The sequence below is a fragment of the Populus trichocarpa genome, chromosome 8 (assembly GCF_000002775.5).
Source record: "Populus trichocarpa isolate Nisqually-1 chromosome 8, P.trichocarpa_v4.1, whole genome shotgun sequence".
NCBI lineage: Eukaryota > Viridiplantae > Streptophyta > Magnoliopsida > Malpighiales > Salicaceae > Populus > Populus trichocarpa.
Window position 1 is genome coordinate 1,299,781 of NC_037292.2, and position 17,407 is coordinate 1,317,187.

Below are 17,407 nucleotides of genomic sequence, written 5' to 3' on the forward strand. Positions count from 1 at the left end.
CGTATATGTATAAACTAGTTCGAATATATATATATATATAGTTCATCTTTAAAATAAAAACTCCAAAACAATCATTATGGTTTCACACATGTTAATTCCTTGTAAATATTTTAGTGGTGGGTCTCTCTATCTTATTTGTCATGATTGGCTAAGCTATTGTTCCAAAATTCCACATTCTTAGGGTTCAATCACGTACGTATATATTACCCTAATTAAGTTTTATTTGATTATTGTAGTGCCTTTTTTAGCCATCTTGTATTGCATAACCTTTTTCTCTAAGAATCTAATTAATAATGAGAATATTTTCCAGAGTGTTATAGGAATAAGTATAAATAATTACTTTATAAAAAAGAGAGAAACATAAAATAGATAAAATAATATATACAAGCTTACGTGAGAATATTCTTCCGGATGAAATCCTCTCTTTCATCGCTTATCTTTTTCTTCCGATTAAACTCGTAATTAATAAGTATTGATAGTTACTTTCTTCAAGGAGCTTTATAAAGCCTTCAATAGGCTAGAAATCCTACTAAAAAACAAAAACAAAAATTCAAAATTATAAAAGAAAGGAGTATGCAATCCAAAAACAACAAGAAAAATCACAAAAACTGTCAAAAAAGAACATTAGGGTGTGATTTTCAAAATCTAAAGCTTCGACTATCGGAGTAGCGATTCCATGACTGCTCATAGAAAAACAGCTCCCGATCAAAAATTCTTGTAAAAATTTTAGTGTGATCCAACGATTGGATAAAAAGTTATAGTTATTTTAAGTTGTTATTCTAGTATAGCGTGATAAAACATTTTTTTAAGTCTAGACCTATCCAACTAATTCATAAATATATCTACTAGATTATTCATATAATCTATTTAAAATAATTTATCATTTAATTATGACAAACCCTCATTTTGACCGTACAAAATTGCCCATTGTGGCAAACTCAAATTGTAGAACCTTACATCGCTTACCATATGAGGAAGAAGCACACGTACGGCCAGATATATGTGAGTAGCAGAAAGTTTCTGCCACGGAAAAAGGCATGTCGACCTTATATATATATGGGTACGTATCACATTGTTTGATCATCGTCTAAAATCAGAAATTAATGTACTTAAACCAATGAATAGTTTAATTCATTCCTGGACATAGGTGGTACGAAATTGCCACCACTTATACGTTAGAGGATTTTTATTTTTATTGAAAAAAAAAGGTTGACTGGATTTTATTAATTTCAAGACAAAAGAAAAGGGTAATCTTAAAAATATTCTTAAGAAGATATTGTTGAGGGAACATCGTTGAATTTATTTATGTCTTCTACTTTAGGTATAAACTCAGGAATCTCTCTAACTAGTCTAGTTACTAAAGACATGTCGATAGATTCTCTCTAATAAATGAGGGGTACTGATACTTTAGCGAGTAAGTTACGTGACAACAGTACTGTAAATTAATGAAAGCATATATATCCAAATACATTGAATATTTTCACCTGCTCCTTGCCATGCATTAATTAAATTGAGCAAATCATATTCTCAAACCTATTTTTATTATTTTTTTCTGTGGAGTTGTGAATTTATTTCTCATTATAATATATAGATTTTTATGTTATTCATGAATGATTTTTACGGTTTATACACGAGTTTAAATTCTTAGACTCTATTTTATGGTTCATGGATACACATGTAATTCTTAGACTCTATAAAATTAATTTAAAAAATAGTACAAAAAGGATTGATATTCAGGTATCCATCGGTGCCCGCCCGCCGAGTAGAGAAAAAGAAACTTTCCCGCGTTTCATTTCTCGTTCTGATGGGTTAAAACTACACCTTTTAACTCTTTATAGCAAGATCGATCTAACCCAAAAGTCAGCTGGTTTCTTCGTACTTCAATTGAATTCTCATAAAACTGTTAATGACCTCAGTAGCAGTGCTAGTTAAGGACAGTTGCTTTAGGCTTTGGCAGACATCTGATGATCTGATCCATTTAATTTGCTTTGGCTTCATGCATTCAAAGTTTTTCAAGTGTCTTACAAGCTATGAAATCTACGTACTAAATTAAGTTTGTGAAATAAATAATAATAATAATATATATATATATTAAGCATTAAAGAAAAGTAGGAAAACCGTGGCCTCACACACCCCAAACTGAAACCTTATTTTTCTTGTTCATGTGTCAACAAGAAGTGAGCTGTCCCTGCTGAATCTTTTCTAGAGTCCATGTTTCCCACGTAAGAATGGAAGAGGAAAGAATCTGAATCCCCTCCCGAGACACACTTGTCAGGCCTGATTACTTACCCCAGACGTTGCTGACCCAATCCATTCCCTCATGTTTGCATGAGTGGAGTGAAGTGAAGTGACTTCCCTTCACTGCTTTCTCTGTTCTCTTTCTCAAAGATTAAAAAAAAAGGGAAGGAAAGGAGAGGAAGCAGTATCCATAAAAGAGCCTACAGATTTGCAGGTCAGCTAGCTTAATCAGTCAAGTAGCACTGAACCAAGCCATACATACATTTATGAAAAATGCCACAACGATGAGGTCATTCTCATGGTGGTTCTATATATATATATATGGTAACCAGAGATGTTAATTGAAAAGATCTTCAATATGGGTGGATCTTTTAGAGGAACGCAATTATTCCAATTAATTCAAAATCGGAAAATAAATTTGCCAAGGTTAATCTCTTAAACAGACCAGTTAAAGCCATTGGTGTTAATTTAACTTTAAATGTCTCTGATTTCTACAGATATTCTCAACACCATTGATACAGTCTCCTTGTGAAACAGTCAACTCGATTCAAAAAATTGAATACTGATACTAAAGTGTTCATCTAATCATTAAGACTATAATATTACAGTGAAAAAATAATTCAAGTTTTTAACTTGAGGTTTTGAAACATCAATTATGAAAAAAGCATTTGAACGCCGGTATTAATGATGCAAAAGACTTTAGAGGCCAATAAGAGAATGACAAGCCATCTCACATAAAGATTTCTCAACATGCTTGCTTTTGAAGATGATTTTTTGCTACACTGGTGTGTTTTTTTGTTATTTTTAAATAAATTAATATTTGTTTAATGTTTTTTCTTATGATTTTGATGTGATGGAATAAAAAATAGAAAAATATATGAAAAATTATTTTAATAACAAATAAAAAAAGTATTTTTACACCGCAGGAGGAGGAGGAGGCTAAAGGCACTATTAGTCAACCCGTTTATAATTAAAAGGCACTGAAATAATAAGAGTTGATGTGGCAAAAATCATTTATGACCTGGAAGCTATAATAAAGCAAATGATTAAAGTTAAGAAAATGATTATGGTGAGTGGATTTATTGGTAAGGGGGTGGATTTGGTGATGAGGGAGACCTTGTCAACTATATACGAAGGAAAGAGGAGTTTGTCTTTGCCTAAAAGGGCAACGAGGGTCATCATTTCACAGCTGGACATCACAAGCCCATCATATCAAACTGTTGTACGGAGGGGTTGAGAATGTGGTGGGGCCCTGATTTGGAAATGGGCGGGGGAGGTGATGGGATATGGAGATAGAATATGGATTCCGAGAGAGGAGATCGGAGAAAAAGGGAGGATCCTTTTTGCAAGGCATCATTGGATAATCTCTTGTTTTGCCTTTTGCTCCCCATTTCGCGTTGATGGCATTGGACGGCCCATAGGCAACGGTAACAAGAAAAGGAAAAGGTCACAGTACCGGGGCAGTGGTGAGAAAAACCGAGCCAAACCGATCTAAATCAGTTTTTATTCTAAAATAACCAAACTAAAATCGATCGATTTGAATCCTTTTCGGTTCGGTTTAAAAAAAAACTGATTTGATTATTTTTTTTATAAAAACCAAACCGAATTGAAAATAATTATATCTCTAACTGTGGGTTGTTGATGGAAGGAAGGAAGGAAGGGCGGGCTTTTGGACATTAATGCCACAAGCAAACCACACTAGCGGAAGCGCTTTTGCAAGTGAGAAACAGAAAGGTGTTTCGGCCACGTTGTTGTGTTGTTGGATGGAAGGACTTTAGGACAATATTATTCCTACATGCAGACTACACAAGCGTGGCATAAAGATGGCTTTTGTTAGTGAGAAACAGAAAGGTGTCAAAAACTTCACTTGTCTATTGCCGAGAGCTGACTGTACTCTCAATAAGTCTCTAGCAAGCCTAGTCAGCTATGCCCTACGGGTGAGAGGTGAATTAGTTACAGGGTGGGGACTGGGGAGAGGCTACATTGCCAAGAGGGAAAAGACAATATATACTACCAGTGGAGAAAGGCTGGGGATTTTCACTCGCTAGCTAGAAAGTCTAGGCCTCTAGTGGGGTTTAGGACAAGCTATGACATTCTGCTTTTTTTAAATAAAAAAAACAAAAACCATCACATTAGATGGTAACCCGTTTGTTTTTTTTTTTTTTTTTAAAATAAAATCCCATAAAGCTTCATCTGGTATCAATCCAAAGGAGAAAAAAACACAACCCTTCAACATGAGAAGTCAAATATTTACGTTCAAGCCCCGATTACTTCAAAACCAAGAAATTTGGATCCTATCCTTTGGAAGCGTATATATTTTGGTTCCCTGATGTACGATCATAAAGCTTCAATGCGAATTCTTGTAGAAAGTATTTCAATAAGTGTTAGATCCTTGACAGATTCTGAATTGCTAACATGAAATGCCATACCTTCCACGTTAGCACCTACATCTTTAGTAACATATATAAGATCTTTCACAATGTTGTGCATAAGACCGCATAGCGCAGTGGATTAGCGCGTTTGACTTCGGATCAAAAGGTCGTGGGTTCGACTCCCACTGTGGTCGTTTTTAAATTATCTATTTTTATTTAGGTCCTCGTTGTAACTTGATTATTTTTTTAGGTCCTCATTTTAACTAAAAAATCAAGAAAGGAAATTTTGTTCTTAGAGTTTGCCTATTTCTGTTTTCCAATTCCTAACTTTTGTGCTAAAATGCCATGGACAAAATGATAGGGCTCAATTCTTTCTTACACCCTAAAATCCCATCATCTTCAAGAATCCCTCTTCTCCACATCCAACCCAACCTCCCTCTCCCTTCTTTTCCTCTCAAAATCTCCAAGAAAACCCATCTGAGATTCCTTCTTTCTGCGCAAACCAACAGCAACAACCCAACTCAAGAACCCAAAGAACCAGCACAAGAAATGAATTATGAGTCTTCCAATAACAATGGTGGTGGTGGTGGTGGTTTGAATAAAGATCAACCTCCCCCTTTAATCAATATCAAGTGGGGTGATTTATTACTGAACCCAAATCCTGATAACATCTTGGCTGTTGGATTGACTGGTTTGCTTACATGGGCCAGTGTTCAAGTTCTTTGGCAGCTTTTCTTTATCTCTTTAGTCATTCTTGTTGCTGCTCTTAAGTACTCTTTTATTGCTGCTCTCCTTATTTTCATCCTCGTTACTCTTCTTTAAAGGTATTTTGTTCCTTCTTGGAGACTTTCTTGATAGATGTAATAATTTCTTGAATCTTGTGTGGCATTGTTGGTTCTTTGAGCCCCCGTCTGGGATCCGAGTGCTGCTCAGGTTTGCAAAAATTCGGAAAAAAACAGTTACCAAACTCCGAATTCCAATTGCTGAACTTCCCTTTCACAAGCTAAAGTAACATTTCAATTGATGGATATTGAATAGAAACGCAGAGTCTATGTAGGTTACTTGCCGAAATCTGGGTGTAGAACACCTAGATGGTCAAAAGCGGGCACGTGTTACAAAGTTTGAAGAAGGAAACATTATGAGCTCATTCCAGTACTGCACTCTCCTCTTGATGGGCCGCTTCCTCTGGTTAATTTTGGAGCCGAATTCGGGCAGAGTAGCTTAGTGTCTTCATGAAAACCTCCTGTTCGTTATCAATAATTAGCTGCAAAAGAATGGGAAAGAGAAGCTGAAAAGGTAAAAGAAAGGCTCAAGGAGAGGTAAAATTGTGGTTATAATGTTGAGAAAGTCGTCTCCTGAAAAAGCAATGTTGGTTCTGTATTGTAATGGTCAAATTGTGAATAAAAAAGTTTAATCGGTGATGCTCTCTCCCTCCGGCATATACAGTCGTGCACAATCCTGGGCTCAGGCAATTTCTATATCCAACCAAAAAGAAGCAAGGGAAATATATTTGAAACACGACTGGATTCACATAAAATAAAAGCTCATATGCAATTTCTGCTTGAACATTGAATAATCCTAGTGTCGTCATGTGGCGTGGATTGTTAGGGCGAGACTTGTGAACAAACAGCTTTAACATATAGAAGCAAAAGGTCAGGTACAGGCTTCCATGGCTACACTCAGAAGCTTCTCCATGCAACTCGATTTGGGAACTTAATTCACCATTTGAGATGACTATATAATCTTGCGAAAAATAAGCTGAAAATTACAAGAAAATCTAATAAGCAAAAACAAAAGACTTGCATCAATCAGCAAAACAGAGGTGCTACGATCAAAACTAATATCTCATCACACATTAAACCTCACCTTTCATCTCTCCCTCGTAGAAACCATGAGGTATCCTTCCAAACTATTAAGATGTTATCAATTTCATGTTCAAACTGTCTTTTATATCAATTTTATCCTGAGATTAGTTTGATTTCTCAAATAGTATTTTTACTAAAATCACATAATGGATATGTTAAATCTTCTTTAAAATAATGTTTATATATATATATATATATATATAGAAGAAGACTCACAATTTGAACAGAATCTGTTAAATAGTATTTGAAATAATGTTGTATTAATTAGATACTTAGAATAAATAAAAGTTTTCGGTTGAATATTTTTGAAAGTGTAATTTTTTTATTATTATTAATGTGGGTGTCTGGGTCAGTTTGAGCGCACCTCAACTAATCCCGCGGGCCCTGAAGTTAACGACCATGTAAACCTCCAGTGACCATCATATTAGCAACCACATGGTTCGAACCTAAAACTACAGGAGGAGCAAATCTCTTGATCCCAAACTTTTATTACTGGATCAACTACTATATGGTTAAAATGGAGACATTCTTTGTAATTTGTGTATACACTTAAGTTCTAAATATTAAGGAAAGAACTTTGCTTGGATTGTTATGGAATTAATGGATATAATTAAACAATAAGATGATAGGTAAATCAAATAGAACTTAAATAAAACAAAATGAAAAAAAAAATATTATTGACATGAGAAGGAGAAGGTAGATTCACACAAAATCAATGGGCATGGGCATGGGCATGGGCACAGTGTGAGTTCAGAATTCAAGACATGACAAAATAATAACACAAGATTTTCGATGAACAAGAGTGGAGTTTTTTCTACCCATAAATAGCTTTAATTTATTATCTCCACACTACCATTACCTTTGAGCAATCAGGATCAATACATTTTTCTTTAATATAATTAAAACAATTCATTTTATGAGAGATTGGAGCAAATTAAGAGGATTGCCAAAATAAGTATGCTGAATTTATTCTCTTGTTACGGCCCTTTCTCACTCCGCATTCATGATGATAACCAAGGCAGGAAAAGAAGGAGGCCAATTTATTTGGTTGCCCGCCGAATAAAAGAGAGAGAAAATTGATGAAGAAGAGTGGAGAAGAGAGTACGGCTTGAAAGAGGAGGGTTTGGGAATTGAAAACGTGGGGATGGGGTAGGCTTGATTTGTATTCACTTCTAAATGATTTTTAGAATTATTTGGTGTCTAATAATTTTAAATTTATTCAAAAAAACATTAATCTCCGGAAAACAACACCCATTTGTTTAGTATTTTTTTTTCTTTTCTGAAATATCGTATGTATGATACAGTATCCAGTTCATAAATGAAGTAAAATCAACCATTATATAAAATAGAGGATGAGATGGATGAAAAATATAAAGTTAAAAAAACACTAGTGTAAAACAAAATTAAAAAAATATTTTTATACGTTATATAAAGTATAAAGTGCTACAGTCAGAAGTCTAAACTGACGACACTTGAACTTGAAAAATCAAATTACATTTAAAAAATAATAATTTGAATATAAACAAAGTTGAGGGATCAAAACCGACAAGAACACCTTTGCCTAATGACAAGGGACTAAACTGAGTATTTGCATTCACTGCAACCGAAAGGATTTTTAGTTTTTTTTAGTTTCATGTATGCTTTATCATTTCAAACTTTGATTTTATAAAAATTAAAATAATTTATTTTTTTATTTATGAAGATATACTTTTAATTTATTTTGCATATAAAAATTTAACTTACAACAACTTTAACCAAATATATTTTTTAAAACCGTAACTAAAAATATTTTACGCATGTAAAAAACATGCTTAGTTGCAGCTGAAAAATAAAAATAGAACTGAATGAACTTTATAAAGGACTAAACTGTGACGATGCTTAAAGCGGAAGAACTAGACTGTATTTTGTACCAAAATGAAAGCTCTACCAGACTCTTGGGCTCTACAGCTTTAGTGCTTGTTAAAGATTTAACCTGCTCAGAAGAATTTACATGTATGATTAGAAGGTTCCCAAAATTCAATGCAAGGGGATGATAAATAGCAAGCCTCTCTCTCTACCTCGCAAACCAAACAGCTGAGCAGCCAAAAATCTCACGCTGAAAAATTGCAATCATAATTCATAAGCCACCCTGACTGATAATATGAGGACAACAGAGTGAAGCAATTAAGCAAATGATGGGCACATCAGCGTAACTAGTAACATGAACCAGCCGCCCTCAACTTCTTCCCATATAAAAGTTGCTAACACATGGTGGCATTTCCACCAATGTTGCTTGGTATCGATACCCTGACAACTTCCCGCGTATTTACAATTGTAGCAACAAGGATTAGATCATGGCAGATACAGAAAGGACAATCAACAACTCGTGGAAGCCCAGAAAGTATCATGTCAATGAGAAGAATGAAATCCATGCAAGCAGCTTTACCATTCCTCTATCTGCAAAGGAAAAAACTATGTGCAGCAAGAATCCTGCCACCAACAGAATAAGATGACTTATAACACACATTAAAAGCACATCATGTGGGATTGAATGAATGCGAAATCTGATAGTATATCTGTATTCTTGCAGAAATCTAATAATTGATCTCTTATTGTAATGCCTTGAACTATGGGGCATGGGACAGGAGGTAATGAAAAATATCATTTATGACGTTCGCTGGTTGACGATAATAGTGCGCAACACCATGCATCTAAGCTATAAATATTCCAACAAAGATATTAAAGAAAATTTTATTTGATTCATTAAGTGCTATAAAACGACAGGCACACCTGAAATATGCACCAGATGAGCATCAGATCTATGGCACATTGTTATGAATAAAGATTTTACCCGGGGTTCCCCTCCTATAGATTTGTCATCGAACTTGAGCGGCAACTGGATGGGAGATAGAGTTATTTATCAGTTCCTGTAAAGTTTCCATGATATAGGAGAATGGGGGACGTTTAGAGGGCTCACTGCATTGAAAGGAAAGTCCATTAGAATATGACGGAAAGGGGAGAGAGATATTAAAGGCAGGCGCTGTATATTAGTTAGTTGCTTGTCCTGAGTAGGGTTTCTTGAAGATAAACAAATTTCACAGTTGAGAGATAAAATTAGTCCATAAACTCTTTGGAACTTGATGTAATTATGACCATCCACTTACTTATCCAAGCAGACATCAATCAAGGCAGCCACTGAAGGATTTACACTGCTTGGAATCTCAAGCCTTTGGCCCATAAAACCAACAGCTTCAATGATCTACAACAAAATATAAGACACTCATTTACATTAATAATAGCATTTGGGTTCTGTATAATGCAGAACCATGTGTATGTTAGTATCCAGTTCCAGATGACTGCAATAATTCTAGTTACAGACTTCATCTCTGGCAGCAGCCAGTCAGATATCCTTAAATAATAAGGAACAATCAACACCCTTCACCAGTTGACCCTTCCCTGGGACTTTATTTCTTAACAAGGCATTTTCCTTGAAGGTCTCACATCCATTCTCAAGTTCACAAATATAACTTGATTAAGAGAAACTGATTCTATTGTATCATCTGTGTACGAGTTTGTAAGCAAATTGTGAAATGAAGCATGCTAAAGCAAATTACCTGTGCTTGTTTTAAGTTTCTCCAGGGCTGTTGCAGGGTCATAAGTTCCCACAAGATTACACCAAAGCTGTAAACATCTGATTTCTCATTTGATCGCTCATTACGGAGTACTTCTGGGGCCATCCACTCGGGCTAAGGAAGAGGAGCCAGAATTGTAAATTTAGGTTTGTCACCCAATCCATGCTTCCTTCATATAACATACAATAAGAAAGTGCATGTAACAACTTAATGATTCCAAAGTAGCACTTACTCTCCCTGCAGCATTTGTTGATGAAATATATGTCTTTGCTTTTGATCGTGACAGACCAAAATCACAAATCTGGATAAACATTTTCCAAGTGGAAACAATGTTAGGCTCCTCATGCATAGCATGTAAATGATCATTCCCACTGAAAAAAGGTCATAAGAAGTGTCCACATTTTAGTTGTAATAAAATTAGCTTGCTCTTTATTATTTCTTAAGGGTAGAAGAGGCTGCTGGGGTCATTTAGTTATTTTAATTCTATTCTAAGAACTAATTAGAAACTTCAGCATTATATGCTAAAAATTTGGGGAGGAATCAACAATGGATTAGCTGTTGCAGTCCTTGGGCCTTTGTCAATGGGAGATTTAACCACTGCAACTAATTTAGGGCCAAATAGCGTGAGGAGGGGGGCATTATTTTTGGGTTTAAGATTAAAGGTTTTAATTCTTGAGCAGAGCAGCAAGTTTCTAAGCATATTATTGGAGAGAGGAAAAACTTTATCCACATATCACAGTTTAGGAATGCTAACCTTTACCGTATATGTACTGTCCACCAAGAGATTTAGAGATTTCAAATCTCGATGAACAATGGGAGGTCTAAACTGATGAAGATAGTTCATTCCCTTAGCCTGTACAGAGAAATAAACAACCCCTAAATCCAGGAAATTTTTTATTCACTTCTAGATGATGATGTTAAGGTTCAAATTTTTTTCTAGCAATTGTTCCGCTGATTATCTATTTTTCTTAGAAACAGAAATATTAGCCAAAAGAAAACAGCATACCACATCATATGCCATATTTAAGCGGCGCCTCTCATCCAGTATCGATGCAGCATCATTCATATGTAAAAGTTTGTGCAAGCTGCCTCTGCAGTGTCCAAAGAAAATTATTCACATTAATACAGAGTTGATTTCCTAAAAAATATCTACTGATTCATAGAAAGAATCTTAATACCTTGATAAATACTCCATAACTATGGACAAGTTTGGGGGCTGGGTAACAGCACCCATAAAAAGAACGATATTTGGATGTCGCAAACGTTTCATGATAGCAACCTGCCAAACAAAATCAATGTCAATGAGTAAAAATTCAAACCACAAAAAACTCGAGTCACTATTAGCTCTATAAAAAAAGATGCTGAAATTTTCTTTTCTTTTCTATTCTTTGATCCTTTTGTGTTTTGGTGAGGTTTACTTTTAGCAAGCATGGTATAGGTACCTCACTCAAAAATTCCTCAAAGCGCTCTGCATGAAATTCTTGCTCCTCAAGAATTTTGACAGCAACATCCTGATCATATTTGATATTTTCAGTGCTAATGAAGAGCAAAGCACTAAAATCAATATTCGGAGCTTCAACAAAGAATTCGTTATATTATGGCAATAAAACCCATAGAGCTGATAGAAACATTCAATATGAATACATTGTTGAAATTTACTAGCTATATCACTAAGAGAGGTAACGTAAAGAGAGGGTTATTGGTAAATGATAGTTTTAAGAAATTTAATTTATTACATTCTAGAGGAGTGCTGGAGATGCAAACGAAGATCATTTTCATCTCAACATCAAATTAATAGCTGATCAAGACCAATTGCCAATTTTGTCTCAATAATGAGAATGATTAGTGTCAAACTACTGCTTAAGCAGAATTCAGAAAAGGCACGGAAAGAACTGCAGGACTAAGACAAGAATTGACACCCTCAAATGATAACTTCTAGACACAAGAATGATTTCTAATCAACACAAGATTATTTTGCATATTCTGAAGAATACATAAAAATTGCTACTCTAGATATCCTAACTGCTGTTATAGGTCTACCGACCATGATACAAGGTAGTCCTGCAAACAATATCCTCCCAGAAATCCTGAAGAGAAAATGACAAGAATGGAGATTGGATTTTTGGAAAGGCACCAACTTTTATAGCAGAATCTACATTAGAACACCATTTCGATGCTGGGTTTTCTTATAGATAACATATAAAAAGAATCTTGGTATCTCATCAACAACAGCAATCATAGAGATGAAAGATTCTGTGATATAAGAACCACTATATATACATATTCAAAACAAGCAAAACAAAATGCCAAAGATTATGAGATATAAGAAAGAAATGTTTACCGAACCACGCCAGTCAGCATGATAGACAGTTCCAAAAGAGCCTGAGAAGCATTTGTCAGTATCCTTCATGAATGAAATCTCACAGAATTGACAAACTAAAATACATTGGACGCATGAAGGGGATACTAATAGCTACCGTAGCATGCAGTGGTGAAGTCCTCCCAAAGTTCAAATGAAAAGGTACCTGATCCAATTTTATTCTTCAAAAGAAGTTCACTCCAGGGTACATCCAAATCTTCCTCTTCAAGATGAAGTTGATTGTTTGATTTACTTGGTATTGACTGGTTTAATTCCATGAACAACAAATTATTTGTAGCAACACGCTTGGGATTAGAGACGACAGGATCTGTATATTTTTGCCTAACTGGTAGGACAGAACTTGACAGAGAAGTGTCACGGTTGTTGCTTGAAGTGGGCAGAAGGTTCTTCTTGTCTTTACCGAGCCTTGAAATAAATTTGTCATCTTCATCAATAGTAGGGCCTGCAAATCCAAGGTTTAGAAAGTGTCAATAATAGATTACTTCACTGAATCTCAATTGTCTTTAAATACCATTTACAAGCATGACTTGCCATTCTAGCATTTCCTTTGGCAGGTCAGACTCAGAGTCACTGTCAGACACATCATATGTGCTGTAACTAATCATATTCAGCATTACAATCAGAATATTTTAGCCTTTTCTTTTTTGTTAAAAATTCTTTATCTTATTTCAAACTATTTACAGTTCGATAAAGTTTGATCATAAGAGATGAACTTGTTCTTTAGTTATTTACTTCAAAGCAAATGATCAGAGTATCGTATAATAAATATGGTTCTGTAGATACCACGAGATAACTGGAAATTCCAATTTGAAGTCACAGAGAAAGTACTCTGCATCTCAAACAATTATGAAAATGTGTAGGTGTTGTTTGAGGAATAGGATAAACAAATATATTAAATAACGCACAAGTTTCTCCTCATCTCAACTGATTATGACAAATAAATGCCAAAGTGATCAATCATGTATTCTAAAATATTATAGCGATGCATGTATGAAGTAGATAGGGAATCACCTGAAGAAGAATTATCAAATACAAGATTAAGTGGCTGGCTGTCAAGGAAGTAGAGTTTGGCCAATGTCCTGAAGTCCTCGGTTGTTTGATTAGATTTAAACCTTGGATGAGACAATGGAGAAGAAACTAAGATTGAAGATGAACAATTGAGCGAGGAATCAGGCTGGCTTAGGGCTCCTGGATTTCTAAGCAAATCAACAAAGTATTCCCTGAGGATTATGAAATTAATTCAGAGATCAACCACTCCATGGACCTTTCATTTCAACAATTATAGAGCAATAGACCTACCATAAAAGAAAAACTCATACAGTAATTCCCTAGATAGGTCAGCCATTCAACCTTCAAAAAGCACACTCGCAATTTCGAAGAACTGATCTTGAAAAACAAAAGCAACCATCAATTATTCTCATATCCTCTCACGGCAGCAATTACTTAAGCAACTTTGATTAACTTTTGGACAGAATGGAAAAGAATCGAATGCTGGTGGAATGAGAACTTCACCCTTGAAAGAAAGCCATTCCACCATTCAGACAACCATAGCAGACAAAAGTATAGTTAAATGGTGAATGGCCATCTATGATTATGCAGATGACACCCTTTCTAACCATGTCAACAATAGCTGGTATAATGTGGACTCCGGTTATGCCAAGTATCAGGGAGAAACAATGCTTGCTGTTTGTGTAATCATTGCAGTTCAAGCCATATAAATAATGTTTCCTCAAATATCCAAGAAAAACGATCCACCCCACCAACATTATGTGGGAGATGCTAAAGTAGACAGTGCTCGTGTCAAAATTTCAGGATGCCCATGCTTTTCCTGCCAGTTTCTTTTGAGAGAAAAGTTTCTGTCAGAGCAAGGGGTTCCATTCATTCATTTTTACCAGGCACATACCAACGGTCAATTAAGAAATAATTCACTTGGACAAATTAAGATGATAAGGAAAGGAAAAATAAAAATGGCTCAAGCTCAACTGCAAGTACAAACAGGTCCAATGTAAGAACCCGGATGAATCTTACAGCAATCCAAGATTCACCCATCCTCTCCCATTCTTCACTTACCACTTTGCACTACATACCACTAAAGATATCAATATATTTACCAACCTCCAAATATTGATTTACTCGTATTTCAAAGCTCTATTGCTCCACAGTTCCAACCTCCTATGTAGTGAAATTCAAATAAATATATGGTTGAAACTGCATACCTGTCATTACCAACTTGTACCAGACAGGATGAAACGACATCTCTTCTGCAGTATTTACATCCTTTAACAATTCTGCAAGGCAAGTTAATCGAGTCTGCTAATACCTGAAAAAAATCATAATTCGAGAAATGTCAATAGAGACATTTATAGTTTGGAAGACATAAATACATCCAATAATTAAAGGAAAAATATATGATCAATATGTTGCATTTTTCCATTCAACATCCAAATAGTATGTATTTAATACAAACATGGGCAGCATTAAAATGCTGAAGAATGCAATGAAAAAAAACAACGAAGTTGTGAGATTTACTTTAAACAGCAATGCACGATGAACACAAAGGCCAATGGATAAGCTTCCAATTGGAAGCACAACAGAACGGAAGCGCCTTTTCATCACTTCAGTACATTCCTTCCAGCATTCGGCAAAGGCATTATCATCTTCATTGAGGACTACACCCCTGAGACAATAAAGAAAAACCTTGTTCACAAGAATCCTAATACAAGAAATTCACTGAAAACACCCGAAACTGAACATAACTCAAGAACTCACCCCATAAGATTACAAACAACAATCGCAAGGTGTTTAACCACATCTTCGGTTGTACTCAAGCTGCTCGAAAGACCAGTAACTCTATTATGTACCTCCTTCAAACCAGGATCCCTGAATCTATCAATCAAAACCACTCCTATTGACAAATCATTAACAGCCTTTAATGATTCAAAAGATGGGACACGACTATCAGCACTTATGCTCCATGTATAAGGATCCAATCCATGTATCACATAAAACCCATCTGGAATTCTATCGAAGTATGACAAACTTCCACTCACCTGATACAAATATAACCGAAAACACACACACACACAAACTTCAAAACACGTTTGCAGTACAAAATTAAAAAAAAAAAAGCAAAGGAGAAAATCATAAAATATTTAAGAACATAGGCAGTAAAATTTTCTTGAAATCACGTCAACAAAATCTTTCTCCAAGCTCCCAAAAGAAATCTCAACTTTTGATGGGGCCCACTTCAGAGAGATATGCTCGTGCAATGAAAAGTATGAAAAAAATATTACCCAGAATCGATGAGAAAGAGACTCGGGAGAATAAGGAGGAAGTCCTCTTTTAGTATTGTCACTAGAACTGAAATCCAAGAAATAGGGATCATTAGCTGAAGCAGCCTGTGAAGATAACCTCAAAGCAAGAGCAAGCTGTAACTGATAACTCTCTTCAGTTTGTTTAGCCCGGCTCTTAATTGTTGCCTCTCCTCCACACCAACTATCCATTCCAAACCCTCGATTATCAGTTACTGTACTTGAACTTGAAGTCTGAGTATTTGAACATGGAAGAGACTTTGCAGTTGCTAGAAATGGAAATGATTTTCTGGCATGGATTTTTGGTTTAGCTTGGAACTGAATGGAATTCACTCGAGGAAAGTAAAGGCGAGGAAAGTAAAGGAGAGGAGAGGGAATTTCTTTCTTTTCCTTAGTTCGGTGGTGGGCGTTTGGTGGGGTCCAGTTTGGATGTTATGGGATTCTGCCAAGTTCAGCGAATGGTTGGGGTATGATTTTGTGCGAGTGGGTGGCGGGTGAAATTGGGATAGGGGTGTCACTGATTGGTTGTTTTTTCAATTCTTCTGTGATTTGATTGGTTCCTGTTCCTTGTTGCATTCATGGGTGTGTAACAGGCAGGTTTTCCGGTCAGTAGCCCGTTAGGGATCTTGACCTCTTGACGTGAATATTTAGTTAATTTTTTACTATTTGATTTTAACAGTAGGAGGATTTTTTTAATTCAAAACCTTTTTTTAGCACTTTTTTATGGCCAATCATTTAAGTTGTTTGATTAAAAAAAAGTATTGAGAATAACGAAGATAAAGAATGGATGTTAACTATCGCTGTTCGATTTAGAATAATAAAAAAAATGGTTAAGTCCATCAAAGTTGTAAGAACATAAATTAAAAATTAGGAGGTAAATTATCAGAATCATCTTCTTCTTCTTTTTTTTTTTTACATGGAGTTATTAAATTCAGTTTTGATTAAAAAATTAAAATTTAAAATTAAACTCGAGTTAATTTTTAATTAAATTAAAAAATATCAATTTAATAAAAATTAATTAACTCAGTTAAATAACTTGATTGACAACTGAATAACATTAAAAATACTAAATGATATTATTTTAATTAAAATATTTAATTTAAAATGATGTTTGATATAGTTTTTATTTTTGTTTTTAGATGTTTTTCAAAAATAATTTTAACTTGAAAAAAATTAATTAATTTTTTTTGTAATTTTTGATAATTTTAATATATTAGTATAAAAAATAAAAAAATAATTCATCTTAATATATTTTTAAATAAAAAATATTTTAAACTACAATTCCTAAATTAAGTACGATGTTAATCTAGTGACCACACGACCCATCTTATGCCTTCCTAAGAGAGGGTGTAGTTGTCTATCATATCATTACAGGGAATAATTCTTCAGTGATCCTGACTTCATAGACAAATAAGCACTCCAAAGCATATACAAGAGGAAAACAACCACCACACCAGCAAAACAGTCAAGATAAGAAGAAAAAAAATAGTTAAATTGCCCTTTTTCTTTCTTTTTCTTGTTCTAGCAAATACTTTCATGATTTTCGAATCGTGTGGGGTCTTTGCGAAGTCATTGACAGTAAAAGAAACACTAGACTATACATACTCCACCATGAAAAATCATGAGTCAG

General features: G+C 34.8%; 1 protein-coding gene and 1 non-coding gene across 7 annotated transcripts; one reads left to right on the forward strand and one right to left on the reverse strand.

Moving 5' to 3' along the window:
- The first annotated feature begins 4,730 nt into the window (after window positions 1-4,730).
- TRNAR-UCG (transfer RNA arginine (anticodon UCG)) lies at window positions 4,731-4,804 on the forward strand. The gene has a single exon. It is a non-coding gene; the product is annotated as a tRNA-Arg (tRNA).
- A 3,500-nt stretch (window positions 4,805-8,304) lies between these two features.
- LOC7494900 (serine/threonine-protein kinase CTR1) lies at window positions 8,305-16,289 on the reverse strand. 6 transcript variants are annotated; one of them, XR_008059877.1, is made up of 17 exons: window positions 15,760-16,274; window positions 15,236-15,516; window positions 14,996-15,143; window positions 14,683-14,786; window positions 13,478-13,686; window positions 12,612-12,908; window positions 12,428-12,468; window positions 11,529-11,597; window positions 11,265-11,365; window positions 11,093-11,177; window positions 10,841-10,939; window positions 10,319-10,387; window positions 10,069-10,200; window positions 9,619-9,713; window positions 9,306-9,430; window positions 8,533-8,944; window positions 8,305-8,447 (listed from the first exon to the last, which is right to left on the reverse strand). XR_008059877.1 is itself a non-coding variant. In XM_024607149.2 (16 exons), the coding sequence occupies exons 1-15, from the start codon at window positions 15,967-15,969 to the stop codon at window positions 9,331-9,333; spliced, it is 2,040 nt and encodes a 679-aa protein (XP_024462917.1). In that variant the 5' UTR covers window positions 15,970-16,274; the 3' UTR covers window positions 8,305-8,944; window positions 9,306-9,330. The 6 variants fall into 6 exon arrangements, 2 of the variants coding, with proteins under 2 accessions (XP_024462917.1, XP_024462919.1); XR_002983361.2 differs by having other exon boundaries at window positions 9,245-9,430; XR_002983362.2 differs by having other exon boundaries at window positions 8,305-8,944; window positions 9,245-9,430; window positions 15,236-15,295; window positions 15,760-16,276.
- Window positions 16,290-17,407: the final 1,118 nt, after the last annotated feature.